At 34.2% G+C, this 24762-nt stretch overlaps 1 protein-coding gene across 1 annotated transcript in view; it reads left to right on the top strand.

Annotated features, from left to right (window-relative positions):
* SMC4 (structural maintenance of chromosomes 4) overlaps nucleotides 1–24762 on the top strand; it is a 34173-nt gene that overhangs the window by 6062 nt on the left and 3349 nt on the right. The window contains exons 6-20 of the mRNA XM_059920469.1: nucleotides 5229–5393; nucleotides 5667–5794; nucleotides 6267–6407; nucleotides 7074–7224; nucleotides 9315–9479; nucleotides 11011–11244; nucleotides 13059–13244; nucleotides 14227–14388; nucleotides 16346–16571; nucleotides 16657–16736; nucleotides 17599–17751; nucleotides 18883–19009; nucleotides 22836–23025; nucleotides 24139–24283; nucleotides 24561–24734. Coding sequence (XP_059776452.1) covers nucleotides 5229–5393; nucleotides 5667–5794; nucleotides 6267–6407; nucleotides 7074–7224; nucleotides 9315–9479; nucleotides 11011–11244; nucleotides 13059–13244; nucleotides 14227–14388; nucleotides 16346–16571; nucleotides 16657–16736; nucleotides 17599–17751; nucleotides 18883–19009; nucleotides 22836–23025; nucleotides 24139–24283; nucleotides 24561–24734 — 2427 coding nt within the window. The remainder of the gene's footprint in view (nucleotides 1–5228; nucleotides 5394–5666; nucleotides 5795–6266; nucleotides 6408–7073; nucleotides 7225–9314; nucleotides 9480–11010; nucleotides 11245–13058; nucleotides 13245–14226; nucleotides 14389–16345; nucleotides 16572–16656; nucleotides 16737–17598; nucleotides 17752–18882; nucleotides 19010–22835; nucleotides 23026–24138; nucleotides 24284–24560; nucleotides 24735–24762) is intronic.

Below are 24762 nucleotides of genomic sequence, written 5' to 3' on the forward strand. Positions count from 1 at the left end.
ATTTGAATTTACATAAATGTGGGATTAAAGCTGTGTGTGTGTGTGTGTGTGTGTGTTTTAATCAGATTTAACTTTTATGGACTTTTTGTATTCTGGGATTTGATTTGGTTAATTATGGATTAAAGATGCCCCTTTAGAATACTAAATTTGATAGTGATACCATTTTGCAGGAACCTATCATTGTGTTTATCTTATATTTGCTGTTTATTTACTGTCACACAGGGATAATCAAAGTTTTACACCTGTGCATAGACTCATCAAAATAGGCTGCGTTTTAACCCTTGAAAGGGTGATTTTTTTTCCCTTGATATTGCCTCTCTATACATAATTCAGTAAATAAAGGGAGCTAAATAAAGTAACTTCCCAAAGATGTAAATAAGAGTAGTTTTTAAATTGTAAACTTTATATTAAATATGCGCTTCTTAAGTGCCCAGGATGCTTAAGCCGTTTGTCCTCATAATAATCTCAACCTTTTTATGTTATCTTAACAGTTACGTTGTTTAAATCATTTTTAATACCGAGATAAACTTCCCACGTTAACAAATTGAATTCCATTTGATTAAATTTACAGATAAGAACCTTAGAAACTCACCTGTTAGGAAGAAGAAACAGGGATTGGACTAGATAGAACTAATGATGCCCTATTTAAAAGTTTGAGGGAAAGTGACAGTGGTTTCTATGGATTTTTATTTAGTTCCTTATCAAAATCTTAGACTCCTGCACTAGAGATTTAAAGCATTTGAAGGTAAGTAAGAATGCAATTTTCATTACCTTATCTCCCACTAAATAACATCTTAAAAACTAGCTGTGGTTTGGGAGGCTGGGAACTTGGAGACATCAGAATATCATCATCTAAGACATAAGTGATTACTTTGAATAAAATGTATAGGCTGTTTGGCCAGTGGTAGTGATTAACAACCTAAGTAATATAAATCCAGCTAAAGTGAAAACTTATTTTTAAGACTAAAAAGCACTAAAGTTTAGAAGTCCATAAGGGTAATAAACTTTTTTTTTTTTTAAGTATTTATAATGGTATAGTAGGGTCTTCAAGTAGGCATTTCTAGTATTTGAAGTCATTTAAAATTTCATCGTTGACTGTATGCTGAGATGCTATAAATGATACAAAAATGGTAGAATTCCGTTTCTTGTCCTTAGAGGCACTTATACACATGCCTTCCAAAAGTGTTAGATTATAATTGGCCGTTATGCTTTTTATGTTTGTACATTTCCCTGTTTATATATACCTTGTTCGGGAGCTGTTGTCCCATTGTTATAACTATCAGTGTAAACAAGTAGGGTTTTGTTAGCTCTGTGTAGCATTTCATGGGTAGCTAGTTTTGTCACAATTTTCAACTTCATATGCTTTTTGTCTTCATATTATAAAATCTAAACTAAGATTTAAAACAAGGACCAAAATTTTTTTCTTATTGTTTAGTAATTTGGTGATTGGATTAACCGAGATCTGAGTTGTTACCTAGTCATCTCTCCCTTTTTCTTTTCAGTATACTCCTTCTAAGCCTGGCATAACATATAAACTTATTTGGATTCTGGTCTTTTAGCCTGTAGAAATAAGTCTGTGCTATATCAAAAGAATTTTAGCTTTATCAGTAGTACTTCAGTTATCCAAAAGTGTCTTGTTCAACCGCCTCAACTATATGAAAGAAAATAGGAAACTACCCCTAAGCATCCAAAATAGATATCCAGCAGTCTACCTCCTAAAGCATTGTCCTTTCTGTTTATGCCCTTATTTTAGACAGATACTAACCTCAGTCATTTGGTTTCTTGCCCTCTGTTAGTTCACAAAGAGCAATTAGAATAAAATTTATCAGAATAAGAGAAAGAACAATAACTTACATTACAGTGGAAAATGGAGAAAATAAAAATATTACCAAGGCAAAATAAAATTTCAAAGCCTAGTAAATCTGGGCCATTTAATTTTGATTCAAACGCCCATATTTACCTTAAACCTTCAGGTCTTATTAGGAAAAAAGCTTTGTTATAGCTATATACTATACTTCAGTTGCCTGTGGTTCTTGCTTGCTAAAATTTGGATTCTGTTTCGGTAAAGATAAAAAAGCATCGTACCTATTCATTCCTCTTAGATTTTTAAGGTGTATTCTTGTAAATTAGATTATTGAGGAATGCTATAAATGAATCACAATACCCTGGTTTGCCGTCCACTTCAATAAGTTATGGATTAGGCCTTGGATGTTATAAATATCCTCTTGAAGTATGTTTGCTATTCTTATGTTGCTTTTAAAAACCACAGATGGTATTTCCACAGTTGCTTAGTATCTCTGATATAGTGTGAATATAAATTAAAACATAGGAAGTCACTAGTAAACAACAGTGAAAAAAATTGTTTAAAACCTTGTTTAGTATAATTAAGCTATAGAAAATAGAAATAACCATGTGGAGGCCTACAAAACTTTGCCAGCTTCAGATGGTAGCATTATAGCAACTTGAAACTTTTTTTTGTCTCATCATGCTACCACTACTTGTGATTTGGAGCTTTGAGTGGTAAGGTGACTTTAAATTCAGGTTGATGCTTTAAAATTATTTCTGAAATGTGTTGAAGGCATTGCCCTAAATTAAAACTATTTTCTATAATTTCACATGGGATAGGTACATTTTCTGAAATATGAGTGGTCCTCTAAGCAGACTGTCAACCCACAGATTATACATGAAATGACACAAAATGGAAAAAGAGGGAAGAAAAGAAATAGTAGCAGGTAGTAAGGCAGAGGACATCAAGGAACAGGACCACAAGAAAGGTCCCAGGTTGTCTGTCATTGAAATACCACAACAGTCCTAATTGTCACGTGACAGGTAGAAGCCTAACTGTTCTAATAACCTGTTGATTCAATAGAGCTAATCTGATAATAACTGGTTTTTTTGTTTTTAATGAATACCATATAATAAATTAAAACTGAATGTTATATGGGACTTGAGGTGGAACTATGTTGATTCATAACGTCCTTGTCTTTCACTTGAAAATGTTTTTTTCTACTGGGCAACCTTGTTAGAATGAAAAGAAATCAGAGCTGTATATCCTTCATTTTAATTGGAAAGGGAGGAACAAGTAACCAAAAACAAGCAACCACTATGCTTTATTCAAAGCTAGGCAGTCTCCTAATGGTGGTATTCCATCTCTTCAATAATTGGCCAGGAAAAGTGTGATGCCTTTAGGAATATTTTTATCATTCTTACACCAAATCATAACTTCTGGTTATCTGAAAAGTGTATACTTAAATAATACCTTATAGTGATTTGACTCAGACATGTAAGTTCTCTTGGCATGGTTTTTCATTTTTCTTAAGATAAGTGTTCAGATATTCAAATTGAATTAGGTAGAATATTAGACTATCAGGTGTCAGATATTTGGACTGTAAACACTAATACAAAAGAGTTAAACTGACTACCTCCAGATCAGTGATTCTCAGCTGGGGGTAGTTTTGCATCCTCACCCCCAGTACATTTAGCATTGTCTGGAGATAGTTTGGGCTGTTACAGCTGGGGGAAGCCTGATGCTGCTGACATCTAGTGGGTAGAGGTCAGAGATGTTATTAAACATGCTGTGATACCCAGCATAGCTCCCCACAACAAAGAGTATTCAGCCCAAAATGTCAGTAATGTTGCTGTTGATAAACCCTGTCTAGATAACAACTGAATAAGTCTCTTGGCTTCTTCAGTGGCTGGAGTCCCTGTTGTAATCCAAAGCTTTGGACACTCTTCCAGGCTTAAATCCTGTCTGAAACTTAAAATTGTTGTGAAAATATTTGGAAAGAACTGATAATTGAAAGCAGAATAAAACATTTTATATAAATAGCTATATATTTTAAACACTAATATTTAGTTAAAACTAATACATACATACCCAAGGTTGCAGAGAAATCTAAAAAATAACAGGCTCTTAGGGTAACATTTCACTTTGTATTTTATAATCATGTCCTGTTGTCAAAGTACAGAAAAGTGATCATCTGTAAAAAATGTTTAAAATTATGCCCTTTAATGAGTAGATTTTTTTTTTTTTTTTTTACGTGGAATCTTAGTTCCCCGACCAGGGATCGAACCCATGCCCCCTGCAGTGGAAGTGCGGAGCCCTAACCACTGGACCGCCAGGGAAGTCCCTAATGAGTAGATTTTAAAATGAGCTGTTTTATCCTTTCTTTTATCTTTAAATTTTTTTACCTTGTAAAATTATGTTGAGGATTTTGGTAAATATGACGCTTTGTCATTAGCAAGTTTTACCCTAGATTTTTAAGGTTCATTCATAAATACATATTGTAGATATTTAAATTGAGAAAGACTATATGCTTTTTTTAATATATAATTTTAAAAAATTTTTTTCAGTCTTTGCTACTTTGCAGAAATAGAGGGGTATTTTTTTTTCTATTTGTCCCTTTTCTTCTGTTGTAATAATAATAGAGTACAAGCAGGCTACTGGTGTGAAGTAAAGTAGCAGCAATTTGCCTGAGCATTGTTCAGACAAAATTTTCTTCCCCATCAAACTAAATGGCTGCTTGGCAGTCAGCCTTGAAAGTTACTGATTGTGGATTTTTTTTCTTCTTTTCTCTTTGTAATTAAACTGCATAAATACAAATATATAATGTTAATCTAAGATTTTAATTACAGTTCAAAAGTTGTTGTAATAATGATTGCAAGCAAAAGTTTTCCAATGTTGTATGTACCAGGATCTTTAGTTTCCAGTCAGTTGGATTTCTTCTATTAATATTATTACCATGAGAAATAGTAATATTTCCTTTTTCATTTAATGGTCTTGTTTTTAGAAAGTTACAGCATTAAGTTTGAGACATTCTTACGAAGCCCAGTGCTTGCTGAGGAACTCATAACACCAGGTTTATAGAGAAACCTTAATGATACTAACCATCTTGGGACAGGATTCCTACTACAGTTTAACCATGAAGGGTCTTTTTGAAAATTCTTTGTTTTAGAATAGGAGCTATAATTCTGTTGTTAATAGTTAAAAATGTTGCCACAATGATTTAATTGTAGATTGTATGAATACTTTGCTGAATTTTGCTTAAAACTCTTGAGTATCAGTGGAGAGAACATTTTTACTTTAATCTTATCAAATGTCTTTAAGCCACTGATTTAAATCATTTAGTTGTTCATTACTGTTGGATTTGTTCATTGTTTCTAGTTCTCACTTAAGGTTGATGTAGCTAAACATATGCAATGAGTGTGAAATATTACTTTTTTTAAAGGGTGAAGTTGAACAAATTGCTATGATGAAACCAAAAGGCCAGACTGAACATGATGAGGGTATGCTTGAATATTTAGAAGACATAATTGGTTGTGGACGGCTAAATGAACCTATTAAAGTCTTGTGTCGGAGATTTGAAATATTAAATGAACACAGAGGAGAGAAGGTGAATCTTCTGTAGACTTTAGTTGTATTGTAAACCAGAATGTTTTCTGTATTAACTAATTTTACTGAGCCAGATATTCAAGTTATAGTCATAATTATTCAGGCAAAGTTTAGTGTTTTAGGTTGAATTTTATATTTTTCTTATTGGCTTTTCAGAGGAACATTGTTATATTAATATAGTTTATATGTTTTTTATCTAATGTTGGCATATTTTAAATTCAGATTGCTCAAATACACTTCATATGAACAATCTCTACACTTTTAACTTTTGTAGTTAAACAGAGTTAAGATGGTGGAAAAGGAAAAGGACGCCTTAGAAGGAGAGAAAAACATAGCCATTGAATTTCTTACCTTGGAAAATGAAATATTTAGAAAAAAGAATCATGTTTGTCAATATTACATGTAAGTACCTTAATTTATCAATTCTTGTATTCGTTTTTGACAGTAAGTCTAAGCCCTTCTCTTTTCCCATATTAGAGAAATGTGAAGACCGAAGTTAAAAAAATTCTAAAAGTTGTTTTATGTGATGAATTCATTAAATTAGGGTTGTTTACCATAGTATTGAAGTTGACTTTTAAGTATCCTACTTCAAGTTGGGAGGTGGGTTCACAAGTATTACTGTGCTTAATAGTTTTACATATACATTCTTTTGAATTCATATAATAGAAGATCTAATTTTGTTTATATGGAGCCTATTTTGTTCCTAATTCTAGCCTTGACCCTGGCTTGGTTTCCTCCTTCCCTGTCAGTAATCCTAGGTAATTGTTAATTGACTGTGGTTAAGAATACTTTAGAAACAGCTGATTTTACTAAAATAGAGAATTTTATAAATGGTATTTTAGGATCTCTGATATCTTATTTTTCCTCTCTCTAGTTATGATCTGCAGAAACGAATTGCTGAAATGGAGACTCAAAAGGAAAAAATTCATGAAGATACCAAAGAAATTAATGAGAAGAGCAATATACTGTCAAACGAAATGAAAGCTAAGAATAAAGATGTAAAAGATGTAGAGAAGTAATAATCTTTTGGAAAGTACTAAAAGTATTTAGATTATTTAATTACATTTTATTGCATGTATGTGTGTGTGTCTGTATATAAACTTACTGCCAGCACATGCGTGTAATACATTTGCCAGCATATAAAATGGTCTCCTTTTGCAAACAAAAAACTTAATTGACCTACATCTAGTTGATGATGATTATCACAGATTAGAGTGCCCAACACTGGTCTTAAAATAATGCAGGATGCTACCCCCTAGTGGCAGAACATAATAACACAAAACATCATAGCAAACATAAGCATTTAACCTGACAGGTTAGTTGTCTTAAAGTTTTCTCATTACCTTTCTCATATCAATCTTCAATGACACCAATATCCCTTAACCTATGCAGTTTTCTTTTTTATTCTTTAAAATGAGTTTTGCTTATTTTTTATGGTCAAATTTTTCTATACCTAGACATCATAGTCATTATTTCCAATCCAGCTTAGAAGGACAAAATAACTCCTATAGTCACACATTTTAACAGCTCCCTCAAATATGAGTGGAGGAGAGGGTCAGCTTGAAACAGGATCCTACCTTATAAGAACTTGGATACATTTATAACCAGGCAAGGTATATACGGTGGCTTTGAAATCTCGGAATATCCAAAATAGTGACTGAGAATTTTCTTACTTTGCTAGGAAGCTGAACAAAATTACAAAATTTATTGAGGAGAACAAAGAAAAATTTACAAAACTAGATTTGGAAGATGTTCAAGTTAGGGAAAAATTAAAACATGCTACAAGTAAAGCCAGAAAACTGGAAAAACAACTTCAAAAAGATAAAGAAAAGGTAAGTTATAGAGGGGAAATTCTTAAAATTTCAGGTCTGAATATCATATGTAGTTTTTATTATTTTTCATGAATGTTCTTACCCCATACTACCTAAGAGAATGCGTTGGGATTCTGAATGTTAAGTGTGTCAGGATTTATCTCAACCTGATTTTTCCCCAAAGGGAAATCCTGTATCCATTGACTTCGAGTTTTAGAGCTTATGTTTCTGATATACATTGTTGGCAAAATATTTACCAAATCAGCAATTCTATTTTGGTGACAAAATAATTTTCTTCTTCCTAGAGTGTATGATTTAAAAACATGTTTTTGGCTACATATCATAGATTTTTTAAAATAGTACCTTTGTCTGCAGAAATCAAGTTAAGAGTATCAGCAGGAGTTTCCCCTTAAAAAGGAGGGAAGGGGCTTCCCTGGTGGCGCAGTGGTTGAGAATCTGCCTGCCAATGCAGGGGACACGGGTTCGAGCCCTGGTCTGGGAAGATCCCACATGCCGCGGAGCAACTGGGCCCGTGAGCCACAATTGCTGGGCCTGCGTGTCTGGAGCCTGTGCTCCGCAACGGGAGAGCCGCGACAGTGAGAGGCCCGCGCAACGCGATGAGGAGTGGTCCCCGCTTGCCGCAGCTGGGGAAGGCCCTCGCACAGAAACGAAGACCCAACACAGCAATCAATCAATCAATCAATCAATAAAATAAATAAATAAATAAGAACGTGAATTTCTTTAAAAAAAAAAAAAAAAAAAAAAAAAAAAGGAGGGAAGGGGAAGTTCATAATTTACAGCAAGTGGTTGATTAGCTAGACTGAGGTATCAAAAAAAGAAAGATGAGGTTTAGACCAGAATGTCTAACTTGCTAGGAGCCAGACTAATAAATCAATCAATTTGGGGTGTTTCAAACTATATTCATAGTTTAATCAGATATTAATAGATGAGACACATAAAGCCCCTCCCCTCAAAAAATTTTTGTACCGGGCTTCCCTGGTGGCGCAGTGGTTGAGAATCCGCCTGCCAATGCAGGGGACACAGGTTCGAGCCCTGGTCCAGGAAGATCCCACATGCCGTGGAGCAACTAAGCCCGTGTGCCACAGCTACTGAGCCTGCGCTCTAGAGCCTGCGTGCTGCAACTACTGAAGCCCACGCGCCTAGAGCCCGTGCTCTGCAACAAGAGAAGCCACTGCAATGAGAAACCCGCGCACCACAACAAAGAGTAGCCCCCCGATCGCCACAACTAGAGAAAGCCCACATGCAGCAACAAAGACCCAATGCAGCCAAAAATAAAATAATAAATTTATAAAAAAAAAAAAAAGTTTTGTACCATATAATTACATGGTAATTATAAGACAGGCTCTGCTTTACCTTGTAAGCATTTTTCCAAATGCATTTGTTCACAAAATACTTTATGCTCAGTACAGTAACACATCTATGTGAATCAGTGTCTGAGGGACACCATTTTTGGAAATGTTTAATTTCTCTGGTAATAGATAATCAGAATAAACAAAATAGCATGGATTTGATAGAAACCCCTGAATTGGGCAGATTAAGCCAAATGTAACTGTAGTAGAGATAATTAGCCTTTAGGCATCAACTGTGGAAAAGTGATTACTACTGGAAGGTATTAATGGAATAAAATATTAGTCCTATGTGGTGACTCTGGAAGGGTAAAGTTGGGAAAGATCTTAGGATTTGAGGGAGACTACGGGTGTATGGGTAATTTGTGGTAAGTTGTAATGTACTTTGAAGGGTACTTTAGGGAATTCCATGTACTCAGACCATATTCACAGGTGAAGAAGGATAATTACAGCCTAAAGTTGGAGCAGAAGGAAGATCTACTGCTCAGCGAGGAAGAATTGTCTTACATAAGGAATCAGGAATTTGTAGAATTAGTTTTACCATTAGACTGAAAGAACATAGAAATTGCAGCAGATGGTTAAGGAAGTACTTGCTAAAGCTAGCTGCTTCAAACCTAATGACAATGAAGACCGCTAAGATCTAGAAGATCCTGAGAAATGCTTTTAAATAAGCCAAATATCGATGGTGTTGGATAGCCTAAAGGTACATGCTTCTAGTAACTTTAATTTGTTTTATAATCTTAGGTTGAAGAATTTAAAAGTATACCTGCCAAGAGTGAGAATATCATAACTGAGACAACAACTAGAAACAATGCCCTTGAGAAAGAAAAAGAAAAAGAAGAAGAAAAATTAAAGAAAGTTATGGATAGCCTTAAACAGGAAACACAAGGGCTTCAGAAAGAAAAAGAAGTAAGATTTCTTTATTGGTTGGCATATATTTTGGTGGCTTTTTTTTTTTTAATCTTAAAGATTGTTTTTATAGTAATATTAAAAAATGAACTGTTAGAAGAAAAAGTTTGGACTTTTAATATCTAACATTCCTAAAAATGGTCAGCCTAGACTCTTTCCCTTTTTTGTTTTTTGCTTTCTCGTTTTAAAAAAAAGTTAACGAGAACTTACAGTGGTAGAAGAAAATACTCATCAAATACTTTGTTTTATGTGCAGTTCTTCATTACACATTGAATTCATCATCAAATTTTCTTTTTCATCTTCTCTTAAATTATTTTCTTGGTAATTTATTGGTTACTACCTATAAATGCTTGGGACCACACTAACCATAGATGACATCTCCTTTCTTTGCTTCTGTAGCTCTTCTGTAATAGTTTTAAAACCATGACTCATGTGTCAGTTCTTGGCTCAAATCCTCAGTCAATCACTTATATCTCTGAATTTGTTCAGGTTATGTCTCCAAGTTATCTTCCTCAAAATGTGGAAGAAAATATTACCCATCTTGTGAATCTTTGTGAAAATAAAACGTGTGTTTACTTACATAAAGTGCCTAGAAAGTAAGGAATTAATAAATATTAGCTACTACATTATGTTAGCACTTCACTAAAACAAGAGTGTGAGATTGTCTTATTGATATGTCTTGTCTCCCCAACAAGAGTATAAGCACAGAGTTTAGCTATCTTTGCTTATATTCACCACAGCCTTTTAGACAACACTGAGCATGTTAAATAGATATTTAATAGATGACAGTAATTGAGTTGAATTGACTTACATTACTTAAGTCAGTTACATAAGACCTTTGTTAATTATACCTCCATGAAATGTTTTGGAGTTTCTTTACAGACTAAATTGATTCTGTTTTGAAATATGGACGTGTTCTAATATCATACTGTATTACTGGGCCAGTGCTTTGTATGTGAAACAAAAGGGTTAGGCTTTTGTAAGGGCTTTTCTTGTTCCATTATTCTAATAAGTAGATCCTTTCTACACAGTCAACTACAGTAGTCCAAAATTTCTACTCACTCATCAAATTATGACTTGTGTTGGGGATTACCTCACCTTACCTCTAAAACTTAAAAAGATTTCCAACATAAATATACTTGAGGAAACTTTCTGCTGAGTAGTCCTTATACCTTACCGTTCTAGGTAAGGTAATGTGGAAAGACCATGGAATCCAGATTTCAGATCCAAATTTTTGTTCTCTTTCAACCACTCTTTCTTTGTCATTTTAATCTCTAAATTGAGATATTAGATATTAGTATGGTATCTACCTCATTAAGCTCTTGTGAAATCAGTTGGGAAAAGACTTTATATACCATGAACATTCACAACTAGGCAAAAACTGTTAGTCCATTCCACTTGTGAGATTTATTTCTGTATATTGTGCTTGTAGAATCTATTAAGTTAAATTCAAAATGTATGGTTTCCATTTCAGTTTAGGTTTGAAAACACATATATTTCGGATTTAATGGGGTCTATAATATTTTAACAGAGTCGAGAGAAAGAACTTATGGATTTCAGCAAATCAGTAAATGAAGCACGTTCAAAGATGGATGTAGCCCAATCAGAACTTGATATCTATCTCAGTCGTCATAATACCGCAGTGTCTCAATTAAGTAAGGCCAATGAAGCTCTAATGGCAGCTTCTGAGACTCTCAAAGAAAGGAAAGCTGCAATTGGAGATATAGAGGCAAAACTCCCTCAAACTGAACGTGAACTAAAGGAGGTAAATCTTTTCTTCTGTATTTCATCTGAACATTGTTTATGAACCCTAGTTTTATTTATTTTTATATTTACATACATATATTTTTTTTAATTTCAACATCTTCTTTTTAAATTTATTTTATTTTTGGCTGCGCTGAGTCTTCGTTGCTGCGCATGGGCCTTCTCTAGTTGCGGCGAGTGGGGGCTCCTCTTTGTTGCGGTGTGCGGGCTTCTCATTGCAGTGGCTTCTCTTGTTGCGGAGCACGGGCTCTAGGTGCATGGGCTTCAGTAGTTGTGGCGCATGGGCTTAGTTGCTCCGTGGCATGTGGGATCTTCCCTGACCAGGGCTCGAACCCGTGTCCCCTGCATTAGCAGGCGGATTCTTAACCACTGCGCCACCAGGGAAGTCCTGATCTCAACATCTTAAGTGACTGGTACATAGATATTTTTGTTGTTATTGTTTAGTGTAATCTTTCCCAAAAGAATGGGGTTAATAGTTCAGTATTCTATCTGATACGAATCGAGACTATCAAGAAGCTGCGTTCTCCCTTCAAGTGTCAAACAGCAAATAATATCGCTGCCGCCACCATTATTTCCCGTGGTAAAAATTTAAACAAAAGAAAGTTTTTTGTTTCCCTAAATCTAAGTGTAGACAACTTCGGCAGTGGTAAAGGAAAATCACAAATAAGTGTAAGTGTGTGTGTGAACAAATATGCAAGTCAACTATCTTAGTGTATTTTTTTCTGTTTTTGAATTTATGAATGTAGTTTCTTTGTTGGGACTGTAAGTTGTTAAACTAATCAAGACATCTGGCTTATTAGCTCATCCATGTCCTCTGCTATCCTTGAGTGAATTAGACATCTAAGGAATTTCATAACTTTAATCTCCAAAGCATCATTAGGCAAGATGGCAACAGAAAATGCTGCTTGGGGAGAAATTACACTGAAAATGAAGTCTTTTTCATTGTAGTAAATGCACACCGCTTGGTCATCAGAGAACTTCATGGCCGTGTAGAATTTAAATGTAAACTTAAGTTATATTCAGTGACTACTTCTATCTTCCTCATGATTCAGTTTATTTTTGGATAAATTACATCTGTAACTTGAGCTTTTATCAGTACTTTAAACCAGTATGACTGGTGATAGAGGTAATAATTTAAAGCCAGGAAGTGAAGGAGAATGTCAGTTAGAAAAATGGCTGCTCTAACTTGGAGATTGAGAAACTGAGAATTAGGCTTTTTGTGTGCATGTGTGTGGTTCCTCTTGTTAGCAGCCTGACGTTTTTGTTTAGCAATAGTACTGTTCACTCATCATGCTCTCCTTCATTTCAGAGCTATGCTTTTTTTGTTGTTTTCCTTTATTTAATTAGATATAATAATATATGCTATATAATACTATATATTAAATCTCCTTTTATTTAAAAAGCAAGGCACAGTGTAATCATAGCCCTGCCCGGTCACCTATAACTAGAGTCCTGTATTGAGGTCTGTTTTTGATTAGTGTAAGAATATAAGAATTAGGACACATTTATGCGTAACTATGTGGTGCCAAACTGGGATTTCCACAGCCCTAACTCTTCTAGTTCTAACAGTCAGTGCACTGCTCCTAGGTCTATATTGTGTTTATATTCCTTATTATTGACCCAAATAATTTATGCCCCCTTTAAAACAGAAATCCATATTTTTCAAAATCAAACCAACGGTTGCAATGTGACAGCTTAGTCCTGGTTCAAGTGTTGATTATTGGCCTTTCCTTCTTTTTTTAGGTATTACAACTAATTCTATACTGTGATAGGGTGTAACCTTCTGGGATTCATTTTCTTTACTTTCACCTTTAGAAAGAAAAACAACTTCAAAAACTTACACAAGAAGAAATAAATTTCAAAAGTTTGGTTCGTGATCTTTTCCAAAAAGTTGAAGAAGCGAAGAGTTCCTTAGCAATGAATCGAAGTAGGGGGAAAGTCCTTGATGCAATAATTCAAGAAAAAAAATCTGGCAGAATTCCAGGAATATATGGAAGATTGGTAAAGTATTTGTAAATGACTATATATTTTTCTCAGATATTATAATTTTCTTACCTTGACTTAATAAGTGTCTCTGTACATAAAATAACATTTACTTTTGTTTCTTTTAAAGGACATTCATTTTTAAACATTTTGCTCTTACACTCAGGCATGATAAAATTCTTTGTGGTATGGATTTGTTCATGTTACAGATAGTTTTGGGTTTTTTTTAAAATTTTTATAGTCATTTTATAATGACTATAATTATAGTCATTTTAAGAAAGTGATCCAACTCTAGTGATAAACTTAACAAACTCCTTTTTTTAAAAAAATAAGAACTTGATAAATTATATTCTGGGTTTTATACCATTATACTAAATGTTGCGGCTAGAGTTTAGGAAAATCAACAAGGGATGATGTCAAAACCCAAGGCTAGGGATAGTGGGTACCTGAAGCCTGAGCTCCTGAGCCTGAAGAAGGAAGGGAGCTGTGGCCAGCTAGAAGGTGGCTGGAAGGAAATGGGGATAGCTAATTTATTAATAGACTGAGAAGCAGATTTACATAATCTTAAATGGCTTTCAATAATTCAGAGTTTTATTATTCTATAAGTTATTTTGCTTATAATACTTTCAGGTTTCAAATCTTCACATTATACGTTTTCATTTACATGCAGTGAAAACAGTTCTCATTTTGTGCTCATTAAAAATTCAAACTCTGTATATCCATAAGTTTGTTTTTGTTTGTTTGTTTGTTTTTCATAAGTTTTTTTTTAAGGTAGATTAAAAACTCCAGTAGTGATTGCCTTTGCAGAAGAGAAAGGTTGAATGTGAGGAACACTTCAATTTTTCATTGTGTACCCTTTTTGTACTGTTTAAAACCATATGTAGGTATAGTTCAGTCAAACGCGACTTGAAAAATCTATATGAAATACTAATAAAATGATCCTGTGCCTAATTCCTTGCTGATTGTGCATTGATTTTTCCCCCCTTCTCTCAATTATTAGGGGGACTTAGGAGCAATTGATGAAAAATATGATATTGCTATTTCATCCTGTTGTCATGCATTAGACTACATTGTTGTTGATTCTATCGATACGGCCCAAGAATGTGTAAACTTCCTGAAAAGACAAAATATTGGAGTTGCAACCTTTATAGGTTTGGATAAGGTGGGTATTCATAATCTACCTGTAATTTAGTTTTTAAGTGCCAAGTGTTTTTTGATTTTAAATCCTAGCTTTTTTTTTCATAGTTATTTAAGTGAACACCTGATAGGTTTTGAGGATTATATTAGGCTCTGGGGTTACATGGTTGTGAAAAAAAATCCTCTACTGCCTCCCCTAAAGGAATATACATTCCAATGTTACAGTGACTGGTAGTTTGCATTTCTAACTTCCGTCATCAATAACTACTTTAAAAAGAAAAAAAAAAGAAAAACACTTACTGGGATACAATTCACAACCATAAAATTCATTATTTTAAAATACGTAGTTCAGCAGGTTTTAGTACATTCACATGGTCTGGATTGTTCAATCATGACCACTGTCTAATTCCACAATATTTTCATCATCCCAAAAGAGGAACCCCATACACATTAGGAGTCACTACCCCTATTCTCCCACCCCTCCATCCCCCTGCAACCTTTAATCTACTTTTTGTCTCTAGATTTACATATTCTGGACATTTTGTATAAATGAAATCATATACTATGTAGCCTTTTGTGTATGGCTTCTTTAACTTAGTTTTCAAAGGTCATCCATGTTGAGACTTCCCTGGCAGTCAAGTGGTTAAGACTCCGCACTTCCACTGTGGGGTGCAGGTTCATCCCTGGTCAGGAAGCTAAGATCCTGCACACCGCGTGGTGTGGCCAAAAATAAATAAATAAGTTCCCTCTCTTCTCTTTGCGGGGGGTGGGGCTCATACATGTGTATCAGCACTTCATTCCTTTTTACTGCCAAATGATATTCCATTATATGATGTAGCACAGTTTGTTTATTCATCAATTGATGGACATTTGGGTTGTTTCCATGTTTTGGCTATTATGGTTAATGCTGCCATGAACATTCGTGTACACAGGTTTTTGTATGACATCTTTTCATGTGCTTACTTATTGGCCATTTGTTTATCTTTGGAGAAAAATCTGTTCACATTCTTTGCCCATTTGTTAATTGGTTTGTCTTACTGTTGAGTTGTAAGAATTCTTTATATATTCTGGATACAAGGCTCTTGTCAGGTATGTAACTTGCAAATGTTTTCTCCCATTCTGTGGGCTGTCTTTTCACATTCTTGATGGTGTCCTCTGAAGCAAAAAATTTAGATAGAAGTCCAGTTTATTTATTTTTAGTTCCTTGTATTTTGGGTGTCATATCTAAGAAACTACTGTGTAATCCAATGGCAGGGTGATTTACCTCTCTTTTCTAAGAGTTTTACAGCTTTAGGTTTTACATTTAGTTTTTAATCCATATTAAGTTAATTTTATAATACAGTGTAAAGTAGGGGTCCGACTCTACTCTTTTGGATATCGGGTTGTTCCAGCACCATTTGTATTCTTTCCCTGTTGAATTTTCTTGGCACCCTCATCAAAAATCAACCGATCATAAATGTAAGGGTTTATTTCTGGACTCTTCATTTATCTATATGTCTGTCCTTACACTGATACCACACTGTCTTGATTACTATATCTTTGTAGTAAGCTTTAAAATAAGGAGTCCTTTCATTTTGTTCTTTAATATCAAGAGTGTCCTGAGGTTTTTGTTTTGTTTTTAGTATATTGTAAGTGGAATTTTCTTAATCTCATTTTCAAATTATTCATTGCTAGTGTATAGAAATACAATTTCTGCATATTGATCTTGTATTCTGCAACTTTGCTGAATTCATGTTAGTTCTAATAGTTTTTTAATGTATGGATTCCTCGGGATTTTAATACATATAAGATCATGTCATCTGTGAATAGGGATAGTTTCACAATAACTTCTTTTTTAAAATAACAGTAAAGTAATAATTATGTAGATACTCAGAACTTTGTATACATGTCCTTATGTTTAATACATGTGTATTACTTCTATAAATGATACCTAACACAAACGATATCTTTATATATATATTATTTTTCTTTTTTATGTTTAGATGGCAGTGTGGACAAAGAAAATGACCAAAATTCAAACTCCTGAAAATACTCCTCGATTATTTGATTTAGTAAATGTAAAAGATGAGGAAATTCGCCAAGCTTTTTACTTTGCCTTACGGGATACCTTAGTAGCTGACAACTTGGATCAAGCCACAAGAGTAGCATATCAAAAAGATAGAAGATGGAGAGTGGTAACATTACAGGGGCAAATCATAGAACAGTCAGGTAATGTTTTTTTTCTCTGCCATTGAGTTTATTTAATCTTGTTGGGGGAGACATCTAAGTCTGACTTCTCTCCTCTCTTCTCCAGGTACAATGACTGGTGGTGGAAGCAAAGTAATGAAAGGAAGGATGGGTTCATCAGTTGTTGTTGAAATCTCAGAAGAAGAGGTCAGTGTGTACAAAATTATAGTCAAGACATTTTTGTTAAAGCAGCTTTACTGATATGTAACATACTGTAAAATTCTGCTATTTTAAATGTACTGTAATCAAATTTTCAATTAACAGATTGAATTTTCTCTAAATGAGTATATAAGCTGTGGGATTTTATATGAAACCTGTTAAAGTTCTAAAAGTATGTTAATTTAAAAATATATGCTCAACATATATATCTTTCTCTGTTATGACATTTGGATCATATCATAATTTATTTAACCATTTACTTACTGTTTGACATTTAATTTGTTTCTTCACATAGTTACTGATGTATTATATAATTATCTTTTCTATTTTGACATAATTCTTTAAGTTGTAAATATAGCAAAGACTTCTGATACATGTTTCCAAATTTTATTTCAAAATATTTTATATGTCCAGAAGTATAAGAGAATGTCAAAATGCTCAGGAAAAACTGCTCTGTTCCATTATCACCCTCGGAACACTATACTTTTTTCTTCCTTAAAAATATGTACTTGGATGTCCTGGGTACCTAACTTTTTCTGAAGAGTTGTGGCTTGATTTTTTTTCATATTTTGAAATAGTTTATATTTTTCCACTTAAATATTTGCGTAGTATACCTTCATTTGTAATAGTAGTTGACTATACAACACTTAAAATTGTCTTTTCATCTGATTCTATGATGCAGAAATTAGTTGACCATCTCCTAAGCTTTAGGTTTTGGAATTGGAACTGGGTTGTTTGGTTTGTTTCTAGTCTTTAAGATCAGAAATTTGGGTTTTCTTCATTCATAAGTTGCTGTTAATCTGAAATGACTCTTGGAATAAACTTATTTCACTGGTATTCTTCTTTGTAGGTAAATAAAATGGAATCACAGTTGCAGAGAGACTCTCAAAAAGCAGTGCAAATTCAGGAACAGAAAGTACAACTGGAAGAAGCAGTAGTTAAGTTAAGGCATAGTGAACGAGAAATGAGGAATACACTAGAAAAGTTTACTGCAAGCATCCAGGTACTTTTTTAATCAATATTAGCTGAAACTATTGGAATTCAACAGCAATTTGGCAGAAGCATTTTGCTGTTTGCTTATAATTTTGAAATATAAGGGGGGAGGAGGAGGCTGGGTCTCTAGGTGTAAGGCGCATCTGTTGATTTTGTTTCCCTGAGTACTAATGGATAAACACCCTGTCACAGTGTTGCTCCAGCCACAGCTATTTCTGGTTTCCATTTGTACTCCATAGAGATGTGTCTTCCCTTAGCAGCTCTGTGACCCTTTATTTCATTCTCTTCTCAAAGTGGAATGTTTTCTTAATTATGAAAAAGTAATACATGCCCACAGTCTCTTTTAAAAAACAAAATCAGAAAACAGTTTTTAGAAAATACCCAAAAGATTATCACCTTAAATTTTTATGTATGTCCTTCAACATTTAGTGTGTCTAGTTTGCATGTATGTGTTTATGTATGTGGTAGATATTGATATACATATTAAATTTGCATATGGATTTTTAATGAGTCTTATTAACTTTTCTTCACTTATTAATTACGGTTTTCTTTCCAAGCCAATGTACATTTACTTTGTCTGCAATTGTATTGGCATATTTTGTTCGTATCACGATTTGATAAATATTTTTCTGTGTTGACTATGTACACTGCTGTGTTTTAAATATCCTTGTTAGGCAGACCTTAATACACTCATCCAATTATTTCCTTAGGTTAGAGTTCTAAAACTATAATTATTACCCAGTATGTGTACAGTGTTTTAAGCGTTTGTTGCATAATGCCAAATTGTTCTCAAAAAGATGGTTCTAATTCATTTACTAATAGTAGCATATGCAAATAATTTTTCCAAGTCTTTGAACACTAGGTACTCTTCAGTTTGTTGTAAGTTTGCTACTCTGATGTAAATACTAAAAAATAGCATTTTAACTTATCTTCATAATGAGTGTATACATTTCATGCGTTTTGTTGGCCATTTTCGATTTTTATATTAATTGTTTGTGTTTTCTGCCCTTTCTTGTTAGTTTTCGTCTTTTTCTTAAAGATTTTAAGTACCTTTTTTTTTAAATTCAGAATATTTAAAGCAAATGTTATTGTTAGTAAGTTTAAAATACTAACAATTTTGAATGTTAAAACATTTCTGTAGCGTTTATCAGAGCAAGAAGAATATTTGAATGTCCAAGTTAAGGAACTTGAAGCTAATGTACTTGCTACAGCCCCTGACCAAAAAAAGCAGAAATTGCTAGAAGAAAATGTGACTGCTTTCAAGACAGGTATGTTTAAGGATATACACCTTTTTTTCCCCCTGTGTGGTCAAAAACAGGTTTGTAATATTTTGAATGTTTAAGATAGCAGTTTGTAGAATAAAAAGTAGATTTCATATATTACAGACAAGTGAGCACTCTGTTTTATGGTTTTTATTTTTATTTCTCAGAAGGTTATAAAGTACTATTAAGTACTTCATTTGACAGATAAGAAAACTGAGGCACAGAATGGTTTATATAATTTGCCCAAAGTCACATAGCATATGGTGGTGGTATAGGAATTCAGGAACAAGGCAGTCTGATTCTGATACCCATGCTTTTAATTTTATATTTTGTATACTTTGGCCCAGTCTTCCTAAGGACCCTTCAAGATAGTAAGTTATTTTATTTGTTTGAGAGCTTAGAGAAAACACATTTTTCCTTCCAGAACTTTTTCTTCTTGTATATAAACATATAAGTGTTCTACCAAAATCTTACAGCAAGAAAGGGAATTAGTTCATAGGCTCATAGTCAGAATTGACTTTGACATTAAAATCCTCTGATCATGCACTTGAGTACCCCTGCTTCTATTTCCTTGTTGGCTTCAATTAAACATAGGTAGATGTGCATCTTATTGCACGAGGAGGTAATGGTGAGTTGCACGGTATCTTAGGGACACCAGCAAACACAGTGAGCCTTCATCATGTCCTCAAGAAAGACCCTTGTTACAGTCTGGTTCATGAGCAAAGGAAGGCAAATACTGATTGTACATCAGAAAGAACTAGATGGACTGGAATTGGAGCAATTATCCAAATGTTCAAAAAATGAGGTCGCGTTTTCTTCCATAAGAAAAAGAGGTATAAAGATTGTAAGCAGACAGATGTCCACTGGGCACATTGAATATTAACATATAGCTGTATTAATTTTTTTATTTTTGTGGTCATACTTACCTACATTTTTAATATTGAGGCATTCATTCAGATAGCATCTGCTACTTTCCAAGCTTTGTTTTAGGTGCTGTTGATCAAGCAGTGAACAAAATAAAGTCCCTCTTTTCAAGGAACTCACACTTAAGAGGTGGGGAAGATAATAAATACATTGCATACTGTATCAGGTGGTGCTAGGTGATAAAAGTAAAACCAGGAAAACAGGATAGGATGGGGATTCAGATAGACACAGTGGTTAGACGGGCCACCGCTAGAGATACTTGAGCAGAGATTCAGTGGAAGTATGAGTGGACATGTGGATATTTGGGAGAAGAGCATTTCAGGAAGAATGTAGAGGAGTAAGTAGAGGCCCTGGGGCAGGAAGGAGTATGCCAGAAGTGTCTAGGAACACTAGGAAGCCAGAGTGGCTAGAGTTAAACGATAGAAGAATCCAGATAATGTAGAGCCTTATAAGCCCTGTCTCCATGTGAAATTAAAAGCCATTGGAAAGTCATATACACAGAAGTGATATAATCTGACAGGACTTTTTTTTCCTTGCATTTATTTTGGGTATATATTTTGTCCTTGGAGACACAGGGACTTCACCCTACCCCTCCTTCCCCAGAATACCTACAATATTTGTTGTGATTGCTTTGATGGAACCTAATGGTCAATTAAAACAAAAAATGTGTATCTTTGTCATTTATAGCAGCACTTTCACAGAGAGACTACAGGAATCTGTATTCTTGTTTGAAAGGGAATCCTTGACTTTATTAGGAGCCCCATATATGTTTCCTCTCATGGAAACACTGGCTATTATTAGTAGACTCTGTTAATATCTAATATGGAAGCCCATTTCTGCAAGCATATCTTTAAGATTAAATATTTCATTTTACATTAATTTAGATTTTAAAAATCTCTGGCTGTTGTGTAGAGAATAGAGTAAGGGGAGCAAGGTGGTATAAAATAGTGACTCCAAAATTATAGACTATATGATGTTAGTTTTCCCCTCCTACTTCTAATAGACATGCTACTATAGATAGGGAAAAGAATTTTTAATGCATGTTAGGTACTTGAAAATAAGGAAGAAGATGTTCTGAAGGGTGGAACCCTTCCCAGTTGCATACCTGGCCCATCCCCCAGTATAAGTCATGATTCCAGACCCCACAGCAGCTGGTACTCTACCCCATGAGGGAGCTAAGCATACAGACAAACTACAGAGAACATCGCCACTTGGAGCAAAACAATACCTTCAATAAATACAGTATCTTAGTATCCTTAGGGGGAAAAGGGGATTCAGAAGACCAAAGAAGGGCAGGGTTTTATTTTGCTTTGTTTTTTAAAAAGCTAAGTGGTGATCTCAGAAATACAAAGAGTAGAGGTTGGAGTTAAACTCACTAGATGAGTTTGAAAGATCAGACTAAAGAATTCTCTGATAATGTAGGACAAAAAGATGAATACTAAGTTGTGAGATTTGGAGAATATTGAAATTCCAATCTACCTAACAGGAGAGAAGAGACAATCTGGAGGAACAACAGTTAAGTCTTTATCTAATCTTTTCCTCTTAGCACATCCTACCTCCTTTCCCCTATGCTAAATGTACTGATACACACTTCCCATAGGAGCTTTATGGGAGTCTCTTTCCATAAGTTGGCTCTGTTTCTGCTTACTTTTCTAGACATAGATATTGAAAGCTTGAACTCCTTACCTTTTTGCCACCTTTCATCCTTCCTATATTGTATAGTGATTAGGATTCAAATATGGAGAACAGAATCCACTCTGGTTAGTACAGATATGATTTGGGGTGTGTGTGTGTGTGTGTTTAACAGAGTAAAAGATTATTTATAGAATCACTGTGATGGCTTAAGAAATTCTAGGTTGAAATCAAGAATAATTTCCAGAGCTACTCTGTAGAACCATGAAAGGAACTATAGTGCCTCTTCCACAACTGGAAAGTCATCTCTCAAATTGGGAAGATGAGGGACTTCCCTGGTGGTCCAGTGGCTAAGACTCCACGCTCCCAGTGCAGGGGGCCTGTGTTCGATCCCTGGTCAGGGAACTAGATCCACATGCCGCAACTAAGAGTTTGCATACTGTAACTAAAGACCTGGCACAGCCAAATAAATAAATAAATACCAAATTGGGAAGATGACACTACAACTGCCAACAACAGAAGAACATTGTACCTACTATAATCTACACCGTCAAAGTTAATGCCATTGCCTGTCAATATTCACAAAGCTTTTGACAGGACACCAGAGCCTCTAACACCACCAAGAAAATTCAGACTTTTCCATGACTGCCAGCGGAACTCAATTCATCAGTTTTGCCATCCAAATTGTGTGAATTTTTTTTTGATTGAATCGACTTAATTATGTCTGAACCCTAGGTACAAGGGACTCTAGGAAGTGTCACAACTTTCTGGGCCACAGAGAAGAGTGCCACTTCATCCTATCCCCCCCACTTTTTTTTTTTTGTTATAACATATGGAGGAGAACTCTAGGTTAGCAGAATAAAACAACCACAATTTTCTTTCCCCACCCCGGGCAGTAGTCAGGCACATAGTCTATCTAAGGGTAAAAATCATTATGAGACCAATAGTCAATAAAGTACCCTAAAAACTTTTGAAAAGAGCTTCAGGGCATGAAGCCAGTAAGAGATAAGTGGGTTATGTTCACAGCTGAGCCAGAGAATTTAACCATGTGTTGTTGTATAACACCATTTGTTTTGACATAGGGCATTCTGGTTTTGTGTTTGGGGGTTTATTGTTGTTTTTTTTTTTTTTTTTTGAGGTACTTTTCCTTAAATGTCTAAAATTTCTTGGGCCTGCATCAGGTTAAGTCATATTGACTGAAGAAATTTACATCTAACAAGTGATGCTCATTAGCGTAGAAACACAAATTAATTTCACTTTTTTTTTTTTTTTCCAGAGTATAACAGTGTGGCTGAGAGAGCTGGTAAAGTGGAAGCTGAGGTTAAAAGGTTACACAATATTATTGTAGAAATCAATAACCATAAACTCAAGGCCCAACAAGACAAACTTGATAAAATAAACAAACAATTAGATGAATGTGCTTCTGCTATTACTAAAGCCCAAGTAGCAATCAAGACTGCTGACAGGTAGAGTATGCATACTACCCTGTCTTCCTCTTCCCTACATCCCATTAGTATTTAAGCTTAATGTCCATTAAATGTTTCTGTTACTGTTACTTATTAAGCCCTTCTGACATGTTGTTACCTAATAGGAGTTTGATAGGTGAACACCTATAATAAACATCATATGACTAGTTTTTAAAAACATAGACGGGTATGCTTTGGCAAAATGTGGTTATATAATTCCCAAGTTGTGAGGACAAAGAAGTCAGAGTTTCATTTCTCTGGCTTAAAGGAGTAGAGGGTGATTCATTGAAATAGATCTAGGTTTTAGGAGAATAAGAAGGTTGAGATTTCTTAGCAAAATTGTTTTAATAACTTAAATTTTTAATTAACTAGATTATTCCATTGTCCCAAAAAGTTTTTAATACGTTCATAACATAGATCTTGTTTTTAAATTAATTTTCAGAGTATTAAAGTATTTCTAAAATAATTAAGTATGTATAAAAATGTTGAAATGTAAACAGCTGTTTCTTTTGTCTTAAAATTACAACATTAGTCACATTGATTATCTGGTTATTCTGTTATTACAATGTCTTTTGTTCAAAGATAAGGTGCTAATAAGCCATATGTTTTGCCTAAACACAGTTATCAGTCAAAATAGAAGTAACTTTATTAAGGGAAAAAATAGTTGTGTGTGTGTGTTGTCATGTGTCCCGTTTCCTCCCCACTCCACCCTGCCAAAAACGCTTGTTTGCCCTGACTTGAACCAGGGCGTATTTATTTACTTGATGGTATAGCTTCATGGGTGTAAAGATTTAAGAATCTCCAACCTGACAAGAAAATGACAAGAATATAATAATCCAGTGGACAATTTTGCTTCATAGTCTAAGTCTAAAAGCTTATATAAGGAAGTTTTATTAATTTATGCTGAGAGTTTAATAAAATATACAATATCCCACAAGTGTATGTATAAACATAAAAAACCAATTCAAGGATTTTAGTAAATCATAAATTTTAAAATCTATGATAGAAAAAAATGTTACATTAATGTCATGAAAAGTTCTTTGGTAGGTTTTCAGAAGCAGAATAACAAATCACACATTACCACATTTTTAATATATGATTTTGCTTGTTTAGAAATCTTAAAAAAGCACAAGACTCTGTCTTTCGCACAGAGAAAGAAATAAAAGATACTGAGAAAGAAGTAGATGACTTAACAGCAGAGCTAAAAAGTCTTGAAGACAAAGCAACAGAGGTCGTAAAGAATACAAATGCTGCAGAGGTAAGACATGGAGAGGGGAGAGGATGGTATTTCAAGCAATTCAGATTTATAGATATCAATACCTTGCCTAGTAAGCACTCAGTAAGTTAAACTTATATTAACTTTCATCTGTACAATAAAAATGAGTACTGTATTGTAACTTTTCTGTAAATAAAAACATTTTCATTTAAAGTGGAAGGGGCGTGGGGAGAGATTGCTCGCTTCTTCATCTTTGTAATGTGAGAATCCCGTTCTGTTTGAGAAGATCATATCTGTAGCATTTCTTCTTGGTTTTTAGGAATCCTTACCAGATATGCAGAAAGAACACCGTAACCTACTTCAAGAACTTAAAGTAATTCAGGAAAATGAACATGCTCTTCAAAAAGATGCACTTAGTATTAAGTTGAAACTTGAACAAGTAGATGGTCATATTGGTGAACATAATTCTAAAATAAAATACTGGCAAAAAGAGGTGAGAATTGTTACATTTAGTTAAATGT

This window comes from Balaenoptera ricei, chromosome 4 (assembly GCF_028023285.1).
Source record: "Balaenoptera ricei isolate mBalRic1 chromosome 4, mBalRic1.hap2, whole genome shotgun sequence".
Taxonomy (NCBI): Eukaryota; Metazoa; Chordata; class Mammalia; order Artiodactyla; family Balaenopteridae; genus Balaenoptera; species Balaenoptera ricei.